Source organism: Primulina tabacum, chromosome 3 (genome assembly GCF_025594145.1).
Source record: "Primulina tabacum isolate GXHZ01 chromosome 3, ASM2559414v2, whole genome shotgun sequence".
Lineage (NCBI taxonomy): Eukaryota > Viridiplantae > Streptophyta > Magnoliopsida > Lamiales > Gesneriaceae > Primulina > Primulina tabacum.
The window spans coordinates 6,138,512-6,159,917 of record NC_134552.1 but is presented as its reverse complement, the minus strand read 5'-3'; the positions used below and the strand labels follow the sequence as shown (position 1 = coordinate 6,159,917).

General features: G+C 31.3%; 2 protein-coding genes across 2 annotated transcripts; both read left to right on the top strand.

The window, feature by feature from the left end:
- Window positions 1–1,643: 1,643 nt before the first annotated feature.
- On the top strand, window positions 1,644–4,766 carry LOC142539646 (SUMO-conjugating enzyme SCE1-like). The gene is made up of 5 exons (XM_075645243.1): window positions 1,644–1,862; window positions 1,968–2,051; window positions 3,585–3,737; window positions 3,841–3,954; window positions 4,500–4,766. Exons 1-5 carry the CDS (start codon window positions 1,794–1,796, stop codon window positions 4,560–4,562), a joined length of 483 nt encoding a protein of 160 aa, XP_075501358.1. The 5' UTR covers window positions 1,644–1,793; the 3' UTR covers window positions 4,563–4,766.
- A 2,890-nt stretch (window positions 4,767–7,656) lies between these two features.
- LOC142538878 (ethylene-responsive transcription factor ERF011-like) lies at window positions 7,657–8,495 on the top strand. Its single transcript, XM_075644176.1, has one exon. The coding sequence runs from the start codon at window positions 7,866–7,868 to the stop codon at window positions 8,358–8,360; it is 495 nt and encodes a 164-aa protein (XP_075500291.1). The 5' UTR covers window positions 7,657–7,865; the 3' UTR covers window positions 8,361–8,495.
- The last annotated feature ends 12,911 nt before the right edge of the window (window positions 8,496–21,406 follow it).

The window sequence follows — 21,406 nt, the reverse complement described above, 5'->3', positions numbered from 1 at the left end:
TATTTATAATTATAATTTACATTTATTAAAATTAATTTAAATATATTTATTAGAAATAAATTTGTGAATATGCATTTACTTTAATAATTAAAATAGCAATAATATTTTCAATGCTAATGTTAAATAAAGTTTAGTAATAATTACAATATTATTGTTTTTTTAAAATAATTATAAATATTCTTACAAATTTTAAAAAAATTTGTGAAGGATCGATGGAAGCTTACAAGTGAAATGAGAGAAGATAGGTTTTAGAATTTTTATAAATAGAAGATAATTAAGTCATTTGTAGTGTATTTTATCATTAAATTAAAATTATCACACCCAAGAGAAGTGATATTTTATCCTTTGTATAAAATTATTTATCACGAGTGATAAATAATTTTATACAAATGATAAAGTATCACTTCTCTTGATAAATAATTTTATATAAAAGATAAAATATCACTTCTCTTAGGTGTAATAATTTTAATTTAATCTTTTGTATAAATTATTTATTACGGGCCCATGATATTATCATGGGCCCGTGATAATATTTACATGATATATATAAAAGCAGTGCCTTATTATAAATTTAGTATTCTATTATATCATGTAAATTTCCGCTTAATTTATTAAATATATAATAATAAATAAATAAAGAATATGTTATTGAATGTGTTGGGTGCAATAATTGTCTCTGCTTGGTAGAGCGATTGAATCGTGGTGCTTGAGCTGCTATGCGGTTTAAAAGATTTAATTATTGGGAGGGAGATTGTTGGGTACAATAATTGTCCTTGTTTGGTAGAACAATTGAATCGTGGTGTTTGAGCTGCTATACGGTTTAAAAGATCAGAGTTGCACCATTACCACCAACTATAGCTTTTGGTAAAGCGATAAGCACTCGGTCCGTGTACCGTGTAAGTTTTTTCGATTTATTTTTTACAATTTAAATTTTAATATGATGTCATTTCAAAACATAAATTATATTTAAATATTTGTATGATTTTATAATTTTATTTAATTTAGATTACAATTTCGAGTTTTGTGTTATTTTTTGTGTTAACTTCTTTATACTCTCAAGAATATCAAATAAATATATAAAATTTATGTTTGACAACTTTTAAGGAAACAGTGAAATTATGAATTTTTGATATTTTGATTGTTTGTAAATTGATATTATTATTAGCATAAATACTTGTTAGCAGGTACAAAAATAATTTAAACTTGAATCAGAATTTATTCAGCTGATAAATGACCAAAAAAATTTAATATTGAATATCATTTATGTATTTTTTTAAACTTTTGATAAATTAAATAATATATGATTTTTTAAATATATATTTAATTAATAATAATTCTACTTAGTCAATATTTTTTTTAAAACTTTTGATAAATAATAAATAAATCAATTTAATGACAAAATATTGTCAATTTCATTTAAATATATCACAAATAATATAAAAATGTATATAATAATTTGTTATAATAATATTTAAAATATAAATATATTTATTATATACTATCAATAATTTTAAATAATTATAAAACAACTCTATCATAAAAGGGGAAAAAAAAAAACAAGTTGGGACATTGCCGGCAACAACTCACGTGTTTTCCCCGCGAGGAGACTTATAGGGGCGTGGTTTCACGCAAGCATTATTTTCATCCATACGATTCAATGAGATCCAATCTCAACCGTCTCTTCTCTCTTCTATATAAATCGAGCACTGCTGTGCGATTGGAAAGTCTGCTGCTTATCTTGTCCCTCTGTGAAAGAATTTACGCACAAGGGTAATTTTTATATTTGGAGAAGGATGTCTGGAGGTATAGCTCGCGGCCGCCTCATCGAGGAACGCAAATCGTGGCGCAAAAATCACCCTCATGTTCGTTTTTTTTTTCCCGGGTGGGGTGGGGGATTTTTTTACGTGGGTTATTTGATTGTGGGTTTTTTTTTTTGTTGGGTTTGTGTAAATTTTTGTTTTTTTTAGGGTTTTGTGGCTAAACCTGAGACTCTTCCTGATGGTACTGTGAACATGATGGTTTGGCACTGCACAATCCCTGGTAAGGCCGGGGTAAGTATTTCGTACTTGGATTTTTCATTTTGTTGCTGGTTATTTTTTTAGTCTTTGCATTTACTGCTGTTTTGACGGCATATAGGGTGTCGAAAATTTTTGGAAATTTCAGGTTTTCTTGAGGAAAATAACTATGTTCTAAGCATATGTGTGGCAGTAGCTTAATTCTGTTTAGAACCGGAAGTCACAGATTGTTTGCTAGTATTTGTGGCACATAGGCTAGGATCTCAATTGATTTGGCTAATAAAATATTCTCTTGTGCAAATTTCTTGATTTTCTTAAGAAAAATAGTCTGGATGAAGTTAGAAGGTCAACAGTCTGTCCTGTGAATTTAGTTTAGCACAAAAATCAATACCTTATTGTTGGCGTGGCATGTGACACTTTCCTGCATTTTCTCATGGCACTTGTGTATTAAATTCTGTCAGTGGAACTCTTGGGATTTCATGGTCCTTAGTCATAACTAGATTCGTTCTTAGTGATGGAAAATATTTGCAGCGGTGACAATGGAAAATATTTGATAGACAGATTGCCAGAATTGCTAGATGTTACTTTTGCTCTGATCAGGATGTGCTTGAAGATGATGGTTAATGATCTTTAATTAGAGTTTTTTGGTATCCAGTATCTGAAATATAAAGTTGTCCACCTTGTAAAGAGGCATCAAAGAACCAATTATGGGATGTGTTGTTCAGCAACTGAACTTGAATCGGTTTCTGCTTCTTCTTTTGTATGAATATGATGTATGTTTTCTCCCTTTACGGGTGGGATATGGCGTAATTCGGCTATCTGTCTTCTCATTTCTTACTTAAAAGTTTGAAAACAGAATTATCTTTCTAGAAACTGTCGAGGTTGCTATGTAGTGCATTTGGTATCTCCGCAGTGCTTGGCAACTTGTCTTCGCTTGATTCTATTAGCCTCTTTAATGTATTAATAATAAGGTAGTTACGATTTGGGGTGCTGTTTGTCTCGCCTATCTTTGCTCTATGCTTGAATAAAAGATGCATTTAGCATGTTTGCGCATCTTTTTTTTTTAACTCACTTAAATGGCAATGGTTTAATTTTGTACTGGAAATCAAGCCCACATTTTGCACGTGCGCAAAGACATTTTATAAATTACAAAATCACTTTGTTGTTTCAGTAACTCTTGATTAATTTTTTAAAAATAGAAAATAAAAGTACATAATAAGTTTTTTGGTAAAAAATTTCGATGATACTGTTACTTTTTTCGTTTAATGGGATTTTTGGGAATAGACATTTAGCAAGTACACATTAAATTATAAAAGGTGATGATATTTTAGGTAATACAAACTATTATTTTTATTACATGTTTGTCAGTTACTTGAGTTTGGATGAGTTGAGGTTGGGATTATTTTTGTCAAGTCCGATCATATTTATTATTTTTCTTGTGGTTGAGGTTGGGATTATTTTATAGATATACTTTGGAGTTTCAACACCAATCTTATGAAACGCTGGTTCTGAATAAATTGAGAGCGATAAACCGTGATTAGCACTATTTAATAATTGATGGTCTCGCAGACGGACTGGGATGGTGGTTATTACCCTCTCACGATGCAGTTTAGTGAAGATTATCCTAGTAAGCCACCGAAATGTAAATTTCCCCAAGGTTTTTTCCATCCAAACATATATCCCTCTGGAACTGTTTGCCTCTCAATTCTCAATGAAGATAGTGTAAGTATATTTCGATTGCTTTCTATTATCAATTATGGATTAATGCTCATTTCAAATATAAAACAACTTGTTTTCCCCACCTCTTCCTCATATATATTTATAGGGCTGGCGACCAGCCATCACTGTGAAGCAAATCTTGGTTGGCATTCAAGATTTGTTGGATCAACCAAATCCATCTGATCCAGCACAAACTGAGGGTTACCATCTGTTTATTCAGGTATTAGATATATAAAAAAGGGTCGTCGTTGTCTCCATTTGCATTTCTTTCACTTCCCTTTAAATTTTTTTTAAAAAATATTTATTATACTTGGGTGTAATTATTCAAGGATAGTATTGCAGAACATCTGTTTTTGGTTGTGAATTATTGTTATCACTTACGGAATTGCAACTTGTTGGTTTCCATTTTGTGTGCTGATCGTATAGATATTTCATAGCACTTGGTATTCTTAAATTATCTCAGCCCTGTTATGTTATTGTTATCACCTGCCAAATATGCAACTTTTTCCCCCCAATTTGTGGACTGATTCCATAAACCTTTCATGTGAAATAGCATTCTTGAATTATCTTAGTCAGGTTGGCTATCTTGAAATTTTAAGATGAAAAGAATTATGCATGCATTCAATTCATCCAAGATAAAAAAATTTCCATTTAATTTGATCTTAAGCCCTCCTGTTCCCCCTCGACTCAATTCATTGATACCTTATTGTATATTTCTGGAATTATTTGGTGATCAAGAATTCCTCCGTCGAAACACACATGCAGGACACAACAGAATATAAGAAGAGGGTTCGACAGCAGGCGAAGCAGTACCCGCCTCTTGTCTAAATACAAGTTTGTTTTAATTTCCAATTTGAACCAAATACTGTGGAATGTTACTATGAATTGGAACTTGCCATGTTGCCGGTCGATTCATGTTAGTGGTATATTCACTTGTCGAGATTTAATCTTTAACAAGCTTCTCCAAACTGTGTGTAAACCATGGTGTTTGGTGTTGGACAATTGACGATGATTTGTATTGCCTTTTGTCCATTATGTTCGACTATTGTCAAAACTTCAACGGAACTCTAAAACCCTACATAGCTTACATCAGATCACTGTATTTCTCGACCCCGACGGTAGTGGTAGGTAGCAAATGCCGAAGCTTTGCGATGGTTGGAGGTGGTACGCGGCGGCTGCCAGTGGTGGTGGTTTGATGGTTGTTGAAGGTGTGAATTAGTAATTATATTGATTATAACATCAACCTAATAGAGTATGTCATGTAGCAGTGAGTGTGAAATTGTGTGAACATGCGTGTTCACTCAGCAGAAACAACCATGCCATGTACATTGTAGGGAACCCCTGCCAAATAAGCTGCCAATATTTGTGGCTATTTAGTACGAAATCATCTGAGAAAAGTTTTAAATATTTTGTGGTCCAAGATTTTCAATACTACTATCTTGAGAATAGTGACAATTATGAACATAGATTGTGAGGCATTGACAAACAAATTATACTACTGATATTTATTTAGTCATTGTTGTTCTTGCTGAAAAAATAATTTACCTATGTTTTTGCAACAATTTGTTATCAATAAGAGTGACAATTGATTATTTATGCTTCACTTGATTATATTTTTGACATATTTTTTCAAATTTCTTGTAAAGATGTCGTTAAGTTCATAACAACATAATTAAATTTGATGTTGTTCATGGATTCTCTTTTACAATTTCATCATATTCCTCAGTTTATACCTTAAGATTTGAAGTCATATCAAATGAATTATAACAGAAAATCGAATCGAAACACATAACACTAGATAAAAGAAGTTAGATCATTTCACTTTTAACATGTCACACCAGCAAGTTTTCGTGAGAAACAACATGGATTTATCACATTTGCATTTCCTCAACTTCAATTGAACCGATTTATGATGTACAATTCGAAAATTCTTATCAATAACAAGATAGTGAGAGGAAGGAAAAGAAGCGACAAAATAAATTTATACTCGAGCCGATTAACGTGGAATATAAATTAGTCTACGCAATGATGCCGGATTAAAAATTGGAGAATCCGTAAAAGTCTTTTTGAATGGTTTGGTACAATCTAGTGATGAAATTAATAATATCGTTAGGTACAACCTATGGAATCATGCTAAATTATAATATCCAACATGGTACCGGCATAGTTCGAGAAATAGTCAGCTATAACTATTTTTTTCGAGAAATAATATATATCAATCTCCATCATCATGCGGGTTAACTTCAACTCACAAGTATCAATTGACTCATATTGTGGATGATATATTAATAATATAGCTATTTGAACTTAAATATCGTAACATTTGAGATGAACGTAAAATGATGTAAAAATATTGAATTTCATCGTTCGTACCAAACTGTATCTTAAATATAACCCCGAAGATGTATCGAACAATTCACATTTACTCTTACATGTGTGAGTCGTGATTTTTTTCTGGTGAGATAGCTCATGGAATGAAGTTAGGTAAAAACTCGTGTGAGACGATCTGACGGGTCGTATTTTGTGAGACATATATCTTATTTGGGTCATTAATGAAAAATATTATTTTTATGTTAAGATATTACTTTTTATTGTGAATATTGGTATGATTGATCAAAGAAAAATGCGCAATGTTTAAAAAATAATAGAAATTAATATATACTCACGAATATAGGAATAGAGTCAATCTTATAAAAATAGTAAATTGTTGGATAAAAACTATTAATTAATATTATTTTGAAAATAAAAAAATAAAATAAGAATCATTTATCATAAAAATATTCGTGCCACAAAAAAAAATTATGTTGCTATATAAGTATAATTTGAATATTAATTTCACATATTGAGATTTATAATCTATCGAATCTTGGTTTCTTAATTGTCACCGGATCTATGTGTTAAGTGAGACGATTTCACGAATCTTTATCTGTGAGACGGGTCAACCCTACCGATATTCACAATAAAAAGTAATACTCTTAAATTAAAAAAATCATACTTTTTCATGAATGACCCAAATAAAAAATCTGTCTCACAAAATACGATCCGTGAGACCGTCTCATACAAGTTTTTGCCAATATTTTTTTTCTAATATTTGTTTGATAATTAATTTAAGTTTATATATATCTATAAGGTTCATATTAAAAATTATACAGAATGAAGTTTAATAATAAGTAGTAGGAATTATTTATTTATTCATAGAAAATATCCAATATTTTAATCGAATCTTTTTATCCGTTTCTTTCCCAATATCGCTTTCAGACAGCGAAACAATAATAATAATAATAATAATAATAATAATAATAAAAAGGGACCGAGCTATTTATTTGCAAAAAATGGATAAAGATGGATGCTCTCAATTTATCATTCGAATAGGAAGTGATGAATTAATTTAGCATAATATATGTTAATATTCGGAGAAAATGACAAAATTCGTGGTTTAAGTCGACATATTTTAGGTTTTAATATTCGTTTAAATAAAACCGAAAATGGAATGTAATATGAATAATAAACCAGGCAAGATGGATGGAATTTTTAGTAAAATACTTATAATAAAATACAACCCAATATTTCTTTAACAATATTATGTGAATATTATGTGTAATAATCAGTTTATATTTATGATTATATATAATTGTGTTAATATGTTAAGTAAATATGATTAATTATAATACACAATAGAAATATTATGAGACGTTATCGTGAATTTTGATTCGTAAAACATTTAAACTTTGTTCATATTTACAATAAAAATAATATTTTTGATTTTTCGTAGGTGACTGAAATATAATATATGTCACACAAAATTAAATTGTAAAATCATCTCATAGTGAATTTTTTAAACTCATTTATACACATACATATATAGTATATGAATGCATTTATATACATTTTTATTTATATGTATTTATTTATTTATATATCAACTTAGTCGTTTGTAAGTTACTTTTTGCCCATAAAATTTGGTTTGAACGAGGAAGAAATAATAGAACTCAAAATCCACGAAAGAAAGCGACGATCTGTATAGCCTCTCACTTCTCTCTGTAATTTTTTGAGACATTTTCTATTACTTGTAGAGACGCTGTTAACGAGCTTGGTGCTCAACATTTGAGGGATTTTAGATTCCAAAGAGAGATGGAAGCTGGCGGCGGCGACTGTGCAATCAAATCTGTGACTCGGAGGCGGAGCGAGAAGCCGTACAAGGGCATAAGGAGGCGGAAGTGGGGCAAGTGGGTGGCGGAGATTCGGGAGCCCAACAAGCGATCAAGAATCTGGCTCGGTTCCTACAACACCGCCGAGGCGGCGGCGCGGGCCTATGACACCGCCGTGTACTACCTCCGGGGCCCGACGGCGAAATTCAATTTCCCAGATGAGATCATCTGCTGCGGTCTTAAAGACCTCTCCGCCGACTCCATACGGAAAAAGGCGGCGGAGGTGGGAGCCAGATTCGACGCAGTCCAGACGAACACATTGTCCGCGGCCCCCGCCGCAAATGAGGAGGAGCGTGCTTCTCAGTCGCTGAAACCGTGCTGGTTTCAAGAACAGATTGATCTGAACAAAAGGCCGGAGCTGGAAGACCCCACCATTGACGAGGGTGAATGGCAATTCGAAGTGAAAAAACATATATAAAATTTTCATAATTTTTAAAGCCAAATATGATGTATAAATTTCAAATATCTTGCTTCTTTATTATCCAACATGCATCATATAATTTGATTTTGTAAAATCTCAAATTATCATCTATTTGATATTTTTGTTATTTTTAATTTAATTATCCGCTCTGTCTTATAATATATAGTAGTATAAAATTTGGTCCTTGTTACTCAATGTCACATGCACCTCGTAGTCTGCAGCCGCATGCTATTAAATTTATCTTGTTTTTTTGGATAAGGGCAAAGGTGGAGTTGGATGTTTTTGTGTCTGACATAAAAACAATATTTGATCAATAAGATTTGGAAAAAACTTGTGTAAGACGGTTTCAATAGTTGTAATCATTTCACTTTATTAACTCGTTATTTTTTCATGTATTTTTAATGTGAGACTTTGATTGAATTTTTAATATTGAAGAAGAGAGCCAAAAAAAATATATATATAATTTGTTATCATGTCGTTGATTACAATTATATTTGTGTTTGGTTTGAAGACAATTAACGATTGAGGGGAGGAGGAAGTGATGGATCCAAGTTGGGGTGGTGGAGTTAGGGACTGGGGCAGAGCAATGGAAAATTAGGGGCCACCAATTGCTCGAGTTGGTTTCACGAGTAGCCAAAGTTATATATACTAAAAATAAAGTATAATTTTGCATTCACACATGTGATGTAAATAAATTAGTCGACTCGATCTGCCGAGTAAATGTAACTTCAACCCCGCGTCAACTCACTTGCACCACACCTTCAACACTTTAGATTTTGCTGCAACATGATTTTAGGATTTGTATGGGCTCCTCGTAAAATTTACAGTACCAAAGACAGATCGGATTTTACTATTATTCATTAGGTGAATTTCAGTCGACCACCGTAAATTTTATAATAATATGGGCCTATTATATTGTACGAGTAGGTCGACATGTGTGTAAGAGGTTTTAACCCCTTTTTTCAAGTTTGGATATGTTGTGTGTCAAATATCTGACTATGTTACATGAGATATTGATGATTGGGTGAATCGAGTGTGGTGGGCAATCACACCGGATCGGTTTGCTTTCTGTCCTAATATATTGGATTTTTAGATGAAAAATGTTTGGGCTCTGATATATATGCGCACTTTTAAGAAAACAGAGAACGTCAGTGGGACGTCAGATTATTCTCCGATGTGATCAATTCGATGTGTATTAAGTGATTTTTTTTTTGGTATATATAGAGTGTGCGCGTATTTATTGCAAGATTATCTGAATACCTGATTTGTCAAGCGAATCTGGTATTTATAGGAGAGAAGTTAATGATAACTTTGTTTTCAGTGCTCAACTATTACTTATGACGAGATGGTCGCTCACACTCTGTTCACTGTCACTGACAAGTCTGACAACCCATGGTTCTTCAGTCGAGTGTTCTTCAGTCGAGTCACATCACCCCCTACGTGTGCCTGAAAGACTTCATAATGATGATCAAGTCACAATGCCACATATATGTGATATTGGAGATGACACATGTATCCGGATGTCTTGGTAAATAATCGTGATGTGGACAACCGTCTCTTAGTTATATTACTTGAGCTCTTACTATCCGAGCTCTTGCTCCCTTCTTCTTTCCTTGCTTCATAATTAACCAAAGTGGTATCGAAGATGACCCGGATGTATTATTCGGGTTGATATGAAGATGACCCGGATATATTATTTAAGGGTATCAAATATATTTTATTTGTGTATGCATAATCATCATATGTGATGAATCCTACTTATTTCTTGTTGGACCAGTTGTAAATGTCTTTTACTCATCTAATGGACGAGACTAGGAGTAAAACTCTCGATAAAAGCATAATCTTTTCCATTATTTACACTAGTACATCGACGCACGCGTTGTGTCCTTGTATAATATTTTTTATAATTCATTTGATTTATATTTAAATGAGGATCAAAATAAAATAGTATAGATAATATAGATATATATTTAATATTAGAGTTTAATAAATATTGAACACGATAGACATAATCTTAGAACTCAATGTCCTCGTAAAATATAGTAATACTTGGCGATTATACATTTTTGAAACTAAATCCAAATAAGCATACTTAGGGAAAAAAAACCATAAAATTATTTAGAAACAAAATAAATTTAGAGAAATATCCACTTATATACTTTCGTTAAGATTGGAGACAACTCATTTCAAATTGGCAACAAATATCATTTTTGTGATGCAAGTGGGAAATGGGAATTGTCCTCATTACTAGAAAATGGGTATTTTTTTTCCCCTCGTTTGGCTTAAAGATTAGGTATTTAATTTTAATTTTATGAGCAACAAGTAGGTGACGGTTGTGGGCACCGTTGGCGGCAGAAATGGCGGAAAACAATAGAAAGAGGTCACAATTCATGTCAAATCACTTTCCCCTTGTTTACACTATTTGAGCTCCCACGATCTTCAATCCACTTCACCAAATAGTTTATTATTTTTTTTAAAAAAAAATTTGCGATATTTTGACAAATTGATTAATATGTCTAATATTGGATTTTTTTGTTATTTCATATGACGGAATATATCCATTTCCACCTACGATGAAATTATTGAGTAAGTCTTTTTCGAGAATTGAGACGGTCTCACGAATCTTTATTTATGACACGAGTCAACTCTATCGATTTTATGGATGACTCAAATAAAATATCTGTATCATAAAATACGACTCGTGAAATCGTCTCATACAAATTTGTTGCAAAATTATTTTCACAGATACGCACTACCGACTACGTTGATAAAAGGATTAATTATCTACTTATATGAAAGCCTCAATAATTTGTATTTGGCCAGTTACTGTACAGTTCCCGGTCAAAACAAGAACACGTGCCATGAACCTGTTCTTCCACCACACTACGTACAGGGACAATAGCAAGTGGGATGGGCTCTTCTCTCCATCGCATCGGGTTCGGTCGACCCTACCCGTGCGGGCACTGCCTGCAGGGGTCGATCCAACGGCTCGGATTTTTTCGAGCCAATATATTTTTTTTTTTTACATAGAGGTGGGCCCGGATCACTCATGTGGAGTGATCCGGGCCGTTCATTGCCCGTGCAGGCAGGATGAAACAAACCCATCGGAACACACACCTGCAGGTCACAGTTTCCGTTTGTTTCCTTCTTCCCTCTTCGTTTTCCTTTTGTCTTCCATTGTTTTAGAGCCTCCGTTTTCGTCTTTCCACCATTGCACCGAGAAAATTCCAACAAAAAATTTGCTTGTTGTCTTCTCTGCCTCCTTCTTGCTGCAGTTTATCGGTTTTAACTCTGCTGCGGGGAACTTTGCTTTGGAGCATCGTTCTCCGTCTTTCCACCATTGCACCACCACAACACCGCACTTCAAGTGGGTTTGCTTCTTTCTTTGCCTCATCGTTTTCTTCTTTTCTTCCTTTGTTCCGGTTAGCAAATTGCATGTTTCAAGACCTTGAAATTGGCTTCTAACTTCGTGCCTACCTCTTTCAATATTTTGTTGTCGACGTTTCTTGACTCTTCTTTTACAACTTCAAACGCGCTGCTCTCGAAAAGCAAGAAATCCGTATTTTTTTGCCAAGGAATCTTTTAACTTTTTGTAGCAAGCACTACGTGGTACAGCAATAAAGTTCAATGTTTTTCTTCCGAAAATGGGTGATGAAAACAGCGCTACCACATATCTTATCCCGTGACTCGGCCCACAAGTGACGGCTTCTACATCCACATCTGAACAACCTGGACCTATTGAAATGCAATCATCCCCTATTTCATAAACCATTTTACAACTCAGTCGATTAATTCATATCAGTAATTCTTTGGTTCATTGAATTGTGTATCGATTTATATATATGTGTGTCTGTGTGTGATTACCATTGCCTATGACAGAGTTGTATATCAGTATATGCCAACAGATTTGGTGTTCTCAATGTGTATTCCATATGTGTTTGGGCTTAACTTAGGGGAAGAAATCGACATCTTCTCGACTAGGACACCTTGACATCCGTCGAATTTCATGTGAAAATGTGGGCTGTTTTGGATCCGCAAACCGGTCACCACCAAGTTCGAGCTCATGAAAAACCGAATCAACTGTAAATATATGCAAATGAAATCGATTTCTTTAGTTGCTAATCACACCACCCGACAATTTTTACCTTGGAGATTATCACTCACCGCGGGGCTGTAACATGGTCCGGGCAATGTTTTTCCATTAGGACCCTAAAAAGGACACATATTTCGCGGCAATTACTGTCATTTTCTGTTCCAAATGTTATGAATATTGTTCTAAATTACAAAGGTAAACAACATATACATAGAGGGATACAACTTAATTTCTTTATATGTATACGTAATGTATATGAATCATGATTATCGTTTCCTTGTGAAGTTTGAATCTGGTCCATCAGGCGGCATTAGCACCCCATTCACCTTCACATGTACGGTAATTAATAACATTCCCTTGTAATTACTTCGCATGTTGCACAATTTTTTATTCAAAATTCGACATCATTAGGAAACAACTCTGATCTTACCTGAAAAACGTGCCCCGGCTCACGGGGTCCAGGAAAAATGGTTGAAGTAATAAGAAACACCTGATCTGATGGGACCAGAACCACTCTATTTTCCACTCGGCATGCCTCCTTCCATGCAGCTTTGAAGGCATCAGTGTCATCAGTATCTCCGTCTCCAACTGCACCATAATCAGACACATTGAAAATGTAGCTCGTGCTCGAGAAGTTCCCGGGTTGGGGAAGAGGCGAGCCGACTGGAACAGTGGGAGATTGGTCCGGGAATCGGCTGGGGTAAGTTCAGGAGAAATTTCACTCTTTTGCTTCTTGTTCATGTGAGTATGATGTCTCCCTCCATCTTTATTGGCTAAATTTTGGATCAAGAATTGTACATTCAAGATCCGTAACACGAATAAGCGGTGTATGATTTTCATTGTGCACACAAGGAAAATGAACTAAGAAATTTGTGACATATGGCAGGATTATCTTTGTACATTTTTCTGATACTGAGAGTGACTTATTGTGGGAATTTAAGGAAAATTAATTAAGAAGATGAAAGCTCAAAGGAAGTGGTTGTCTTGTGTTGTGTTGTGTACATTAGCAACTGGCAAAAAACACATGGACGTAGAGGCTCAGTTTTATACTGAACAAGTTTATTTTTTGAATTCTCTAACATCAACCAATGAAATCAAACATGATTTTAACCATTTTTAAAATTTATTATTTTTGAAAAAAATATACCCTCCTTATTTACATCAGTGTTCTAACAAGTAGTTTATTCAAATATTTAAAAAATCGAGGTACAAATTTACGGTCTTTTTTTTCCTTGTTTTCGTTGTGTAGAAGCATAGGCAATATATGCTTTTTTTATATAAAAAAATAATTTTTCTTATTTTCAAAAGCATCCATTGTAAAATGTCAAAAACCGAACTAAGTGCCGGCGATCTAATTATTTTATGACCTTATCGAATGTATATCATATTGATCACTATTTATTAAATTCAACAAAACCAAATATACATATGTATCTATTATCAAATATTAAATAGGATGAGAAGATCAGTACATAAAAACTCTTTCGAGAAAAAATATATGATACCGAAATTACCCTAAATCCGAGCTTATGCTCAAATGACAAATATTCAAATAGATACAATGAATATTTACACTTGTTAAATTGTATATATTTTGTTGTTAGTGTGTTTTTCGGTGTTACGATAACATTTTAGTAAAAAAATATTAAAATTGAAACTATGTTTAAGTTAAAGACTAAAATCGTAAATTCATCGATTACAAAATAAAAAATAAAACATCGAAAAATACTGACTAACGACAAAATATATTAAAGACTAAAATCGTAAATTTATCGATTATAAAATAAAAATAAAACAAAAAATAAAAACGGTGTAAATTACGATATTGAAAATGTAATTTTTCACATAATGAGAAGACTAAACTTGATCATAATATGCGTTGAAATTTATGTTAGCAAACAAGACAATTATAATTTGGTGGAGTTACTGTTACCATTTACTAACCCAAATAGAACTATGATTTAATAATTAACTCGTTCGAACTGTGATGATATATAGCGAGTTACTTTACGTTGAGGTGTAAAAATTTATTTAAAATTTTTGTAGAAAAAAAAATTGCAAGATTGTCATTTTTGTGAAAGTTATAAATGAAAAAAAAGTTAGGAGATCGATCGAGTGATGTGTTTTTTTCCCTTAGATACAAAGGAATTTGCATTATATATGTGTATGTGTGCCCAGGTGTGCAACTTTCTCAACTTCAAATATGCAAAGTAAACAAACTAAATAAATCTATACATTTCCATATATGTAATATCATATTAAAACTATTAGCTCAAAAATCTACCTTAGATAATTATACATTAATACTGATTATATATAAAATTTATCAACTTTTTCAATCGTTCTAATTAATGCTTCCTATAACATAAACATATCATTTAATATTCCTTAAACTATAGGTCATACGTATCTCTATACATAAATAAACATTAAAATGTTCAACCAGATGATAAAATTTCATATTGACACGTTTGTTTCCATCTAAAACACTTTGTTTTCCTGAAGTACATGACAATAATTTCTTTTTCTCCTCTATTCATAATTATTTACTGTTGCATTCTTTATATAAAAATTCATATAATTCTATCATTTGTAGCTTCTTCCGAAATTCACAGGCTGTTATCCAACCCTTTCTTATTAACCACGCATGTATTGTTATTTTTACAATTAGCTAAGAATATGAATTCTTTTCATTACGAAAACATACATACATTTTCAGAACTGCTATATTTTTTATAACAATGTTTATTTCATTGACACGTGACATGAACAAATGATGACTATTTTTTTTTAACATCACAGGGTGTAAAAAATACACCAAATGTTGTGGTGACTCAGGTTTCCAAGTAAAAATTATTTCTTGTAATTTACCACCTGTCAACAGGTACAGATGACTAACCTGCTTTTATTACAATCGGCAGAAACAACCACGACATTTATTATAAATTATCTATGACTCAACACATTTCATTTAATATATGAAAATTCACTTGATACCCTCTATCTTACCTTATAAATACTTATATGCTCAATTACCTGGAGCTTAACATACTTGCTATGTTATAATTTCTCAATACGCATCATTTGCTAATCACATGTTCAATACATCGACCAAATTCAATGGAAAACAATCTTTACTATACATGTATCGACTGTGGACAATTTCAATACAATTATCTACTTCAGGAAGAAGTTGAAGAACTAATAAGAAGATTTTACTTCAACTCAGTATGTACCATCATCTTATGAAGAGTGCTTAACATGGAATCAAAGCTCTTGCTCCTGCTAGACTTGTGCAACAGACATTGAGACAACCCTAGATACCAACGAGCTCCATCAAAACAACCATAGTGCATTAAATGAATAATAAAACATTTATCTTATAGTATCGAAAATGCTTAGTAGTAGTCCATGTGCGTAGACATATTATAAGTTTTAGATTATGCTTGATCAAATAAACGTATATAAAAACTGCTCTCCACTTCGTTACTCTATGTATTTACTTTTTATTTTTCTCATAATACATCAACCACCTCCATGTTAATTTCTTTTGCTTACATGTTACTGACCTGCGTTTTCTTCTTAATATGAGTTCCAAACAATTTCTATTCATATACTTTGATTTCTTTTATTAGTCTCTCATTGTAATAATCTATTCAGCTGTCTTGTGAATTAAATTGATTTTCATGTTTAAATATCATAAAAAAAGGAAATACTTTGGCACATCTTTGAGCAATTAAAGTTTTTGTTTAAAATTTTTTTGGGATGATTCGTTTGTCATTCTCGATTAAGTGTGATGTGTTTGGTTTTAGTCCTTGTTTGCCCTTGTTCTGGAGATGTGGATGCCCATACTAATTTTGGTTACCTTCTAGGTCCTTCGCTTTTGGCTTCACGGCATTCTCTCTTTCTCGCTTCTGAAAGCTTTTCCTAGGTTAGTTCGATTTTATTTTTCCCTCCTCGGATTTGTTATGATATGTTACTGGTACCCTGCGTTTCATTTGTTAATATCTTGTTTAGGCAACAAGTTTTGAGATTTTGTCCTGCTTTTCAAAAGGTTTTAAGCTAATTGCTGTAGATCTAGAAAATTTATCTTTGGTTTGTTCGAGAAAATAAATCGTTTAAAACTATTTTATAAACGTTTATTTTGCCCCAAGAAAGCGTATATTTTTTTCTATTTTGCACAGATATAATGCTGTGCTTTTGGGGAAAAAAATTTTTTTAGTAAAAAAATGATTTAATGTTAACCTGAGTAAAATTGTTGGTTCTCAGCTTTCTTGAATCTTTCACCCACTATGTTTAGCTGTGCTAACTTGTTTCCACAAAGGTTGGTTCAGAGACGGCCTGCGCGACATCAATGCTACGTTTACAAGGAATTTTAATCAACTAATAATTTGCCTTGCCTTCGAAACACAAACAAAATTTCTATATGTTATTTAGACTACTGAATAAATAGTAGCTATAGGGCACATGGCTTGAAATAGTTATTATCAAAAAAGAGATGAAGTTGCAATAAATAGGCAAATTGTTATTAATTTACACTTTCTCCACTATACAGAATCTGGTTATAATTTATTTTACGAGCTTGCTAACTGGTATATCGGTATATTATCTCACTAAAACAGTCTGTTATTCCGTTGCTCTATAGATTTATTTCGATTTTTCTATGTAGGAATAAATTTGCAATCATTAATAAGATTCAAAAAATAAAAACTATGGCCAGCTCGTCCACTCACATTGCACACAGGTTCAGTCTTTACTTACAATTATATTAGTTTATCCATTAGTAATCTTGGTTTGTTACTATATGTGTGGTTCCTTTTTTTCTTGTTTATTATCATAGAGAGCTTTAACCATTAGACTTCGTGTTGGCAAACTATCGGTTATAATTCATTTTGGTGTTTGCTTCTTTTCTTTTCTTTTCTTTTTCTTTTTTTTTGTGCCATAAAGTATATCAGGAAACTGGGTAATATTAAAATTGGACATTTTGATCTGATTGATATTATATAATAGCAACGATGCCGCAACAAAGAAAAGATAATGCAATAGAAACCAACAAGACTAAGAACTCTCGTAAACGAAAATATGATTGCTTAGAAGATCGTATGTTAGAAAAAAATATGCGGCGAAGACAAAAAAATAAAATGCATGTTTTGCATAATCCTGAAAAGGCCTAATTCATATTATTTTCTTCTTCCTTTTTTATATAATATAATATTTAAACATTTATTCCATTGGACAAAAAATTAGGAAAAATACTTAGGACCTACTATCAAATGTCGAACAAAAATTTTGTTAAATAACTCTAATTTTATTGCTAATTTTCAAATCAAAATTAATGTATACATTTGTTTACAAGATCAGAATAATTAAATCCCTCTTATCATATTCACCAACACACCTCATTAAAAAAAATACTACGGAGTATCTATTATTATACCAACCACATATGTTATAACGTAGCAACACCATTTTTATATTCAGTATTTTCTTAATTACAATTCCATCGCAGCTTAAGTATACATTAGTATTGTCTTCTTTTTATGCTAATACTCATTCCATTACCACTTAAAATAAACAACTAATATCTAGCTTTTCTAAGACGCTACACTTGGTGCGAATATAATGAATAATATGATGACTAGACCTTATACTTTAAAACATTAAATTATGTCCTTGCACTTGTCAACAATCAAAAGCGCCTAATTACATGTATTGAGGTGGCCAAAAACAATCACAACATGTGTCATAAACCATCTATGATTCATCCTTCTCCATATGATATATATATATATATATATATATATATATATATATATATATATATATATATTTATTCATCTACCATCTACTATTTTACAATTGATTACCTAAACATTTAAATACTTTTTTCCAATAAATAGACATACTGTTCCGAAACCAAATCCAATGGAGAACGACTCTAGCTGTGATTGTATCGATTGTAGCCAATGTTACTACAACTATATATTTCAGAAAGAAGCCCAAGACCTAATAAAAAGATTTTATTCAAACTCAGTATGGGTTATCATCTTACGAAGAGCACTTAACATGGAATCAAAGCTATCTCTTTTACTAGACTATGCAGCCGATATCGAAATAGAGCTAGATATCAACATTATCCGACAAACCCAGTATGTATATTAAACAGATAGTAAAACAGTTATTTTATAGTCTAGAAATCGTTTAATTAAGAAACATTTATATCGGCATGCTAAGAATAATAACTTATGTTCTACAGAACCTACATGTATAAAAGTTGTCTTTATTTTATTCTTTACACCTATTCCTTTTTCCCGTTGCAATGTATAAATAACTTTATTTAATGTTATTGAGACAACATGTTTTTTTTATACTATAGCTATTGTCGAACATTTCAAGATGTATCTGACTTGACATGTTATTGATGAACTAGCTAATGACTGATGTATTTAGCTGATTTCTGATTTTAGCCAATAAACGCTATATAAAACCTTTGAATCATAGATATCCTCAGTAAATACCAATATATGATGTAGCTTATGCAAATGTATTATTGCTCACGGTCTGTTACGAATAATAGTTTGTCTTTCTTATTAGAAGAAAGTAGTTTAATAGATTCTAAAAAGTTTGTTTGCACAAATTGTTTAGTTTCAATAAACTAAAATGATATGATTAGATTTTCTGAATATTTTTATTTACAAGCATTTAAATTTATACAGTTGAGCACGGGTGAATGTACTAGAATCTAACTCACCTTATTATGGAATTTGTTTTCTTCAGGGAACCCCACAGCCATAAACGAGGACTAAAGTGAACTTGTAATAATGGAAACATATCTAGATTTTTTGTTCTTTCTAAGCATGTAACATCTGGAAATATTAAATAGAATATATGTCAATTATCATGTTGCTATTATGGCTAGACTTTGTTAATATTTTGATAATAAGAGTCAGTCAACCTATAACTTGTTTCTTAGTTTTAACAAGAATGTCAATATTCACCGAAAATAGCACGTATGTATAAAACATGGCCATTACTAAGATTTTACAAATAAAAACTATCTACAAAATGTATAAATTGTTTTTTTAGTTATTATTATCCAAAAGTTAGACAAAAATATCACATATGTCTTCACTATAGCTTCAGAATAACAACATTGACCAAATATATAAGATAGATAAGGTAGAATATGAGTAGCTCTCTTGTGAGACGGTCTCACGAATCTTTATTTGTGAGACGGGTCAATCCTACCGATATTCACAATAAAAAATAATACTCTTAACATAAAAAGTAATACTTTTGCATGGATGATCCAAATAAGAGATCTGTCTCACGAAATACGACCCGTGAGACCGTCTCACACAAGTTTTTGCCGTAGAATATATAATTCTTTTCTCAAAGCAACTTCTGGATTTTGATTACTAACACACACATTTATCAAAATATAGAAAACATATAACTGTTATTAGTCTCCTTTTCCCTAAAGAAAAAAACAAAAGGAAAAAAGATTAAATATTACTCCCACATATTTAGCTGCTAATTTTTTGTTATTCCTATGATGTAGCTGCGTTCAAACCGATTAGTTTCGTTATTGTTTTAAAAACGTTAAATAAAACTTTTCCATATTACAACATACATACACAACTTTAACCAAATTAAAGAATATAATTTTAGATATTTTCAAAATTATATATTCCTACATCTAATATATCATTTTACACCCAAATATAGTATATGCGCATAAACTAATTAACTATAGTTTTTTATATCTAAATACTAACTTTTTTCCTCTCCATATTTTGCATCTTTAGTTTTTTTACACAAATAAATCAAAATTGGTTTTTGCTTTAAAAATCACATTATATATTGTTCTCTATATTATTTTACAAAAAAAAAAAAAATACAATTGCTTTAGTTTAGTTTATATATATATTTAAATGTAACTCATTAAAAAAAAAAGAAACCATAAAATCAAACATATACAAATATAAACACATATTTATCAGTTTTAAAATATAAACAAAATTTATCATATTGCACAAAAACTTGGGTAAACACCTCAAGAAATTGAGGTCTCTATACCTAGTTTCATAGAAAGCCTTTACCTTTATGTAAATTATGCAGTAGAAGGACAACCAAATAAATTGTAATGTAATACATTAAAATTTTAAATAAAAAATATGAATATGTCTTTTATGAGACGGTCTCACGAATTTTTGTTTATGAGATGAGTCAACTATGCTCATATTTATAATTTTAAAAAATAATATATTTTCTTGATTGTCCCAAATAGAACATCTCTCTCACAAAATTGATCCATGATACCGTTTCACAGGAGTTTTTGTGTAAAAATATATAACTCTAACCATGCATAATATATAAATTTCGAAGTTTAGCAATTTTAAATTTAAATTTTTAATTGTATTTCCCGAAAAGAAAATATATTTTATTGATATGAGTAGTATATATCAAATATTTTAAATAATCGTATACTATACAGTATCGTATATGCACTTTTTGAACTCTCCTCAATTTAATGATTCATTCACCTTTTTATTCTCTTTTTTCGGCTCAGGGAGTTACACTAATGAAAAAAGGATCCGATGTACTGTACTTATTTTATTTTTATCAAATCGATATAGTCTGGTAATATCCGAACTACACAGCTGAAGACGAACATTTGAGACATTAATTTTTTAAAACAAAATTAAGTATAAAAAAACATGTTTATAGATTAACCTAGATATTGGATAGATAAAATAATGTTATTGCATATCTTCGGATAAGTAAATTACATAAAGTATCACATATGTTAGAAATAAAACTATTATAAAATTTTAGAATCATTACAAATATTTTTAGAATAATTTATATTCTGCATTTGGGCACGCTTAAATTGATGTTATTTACATTTATAGATTTCAAATATATTATTGTTGTTCGGACAAATAAT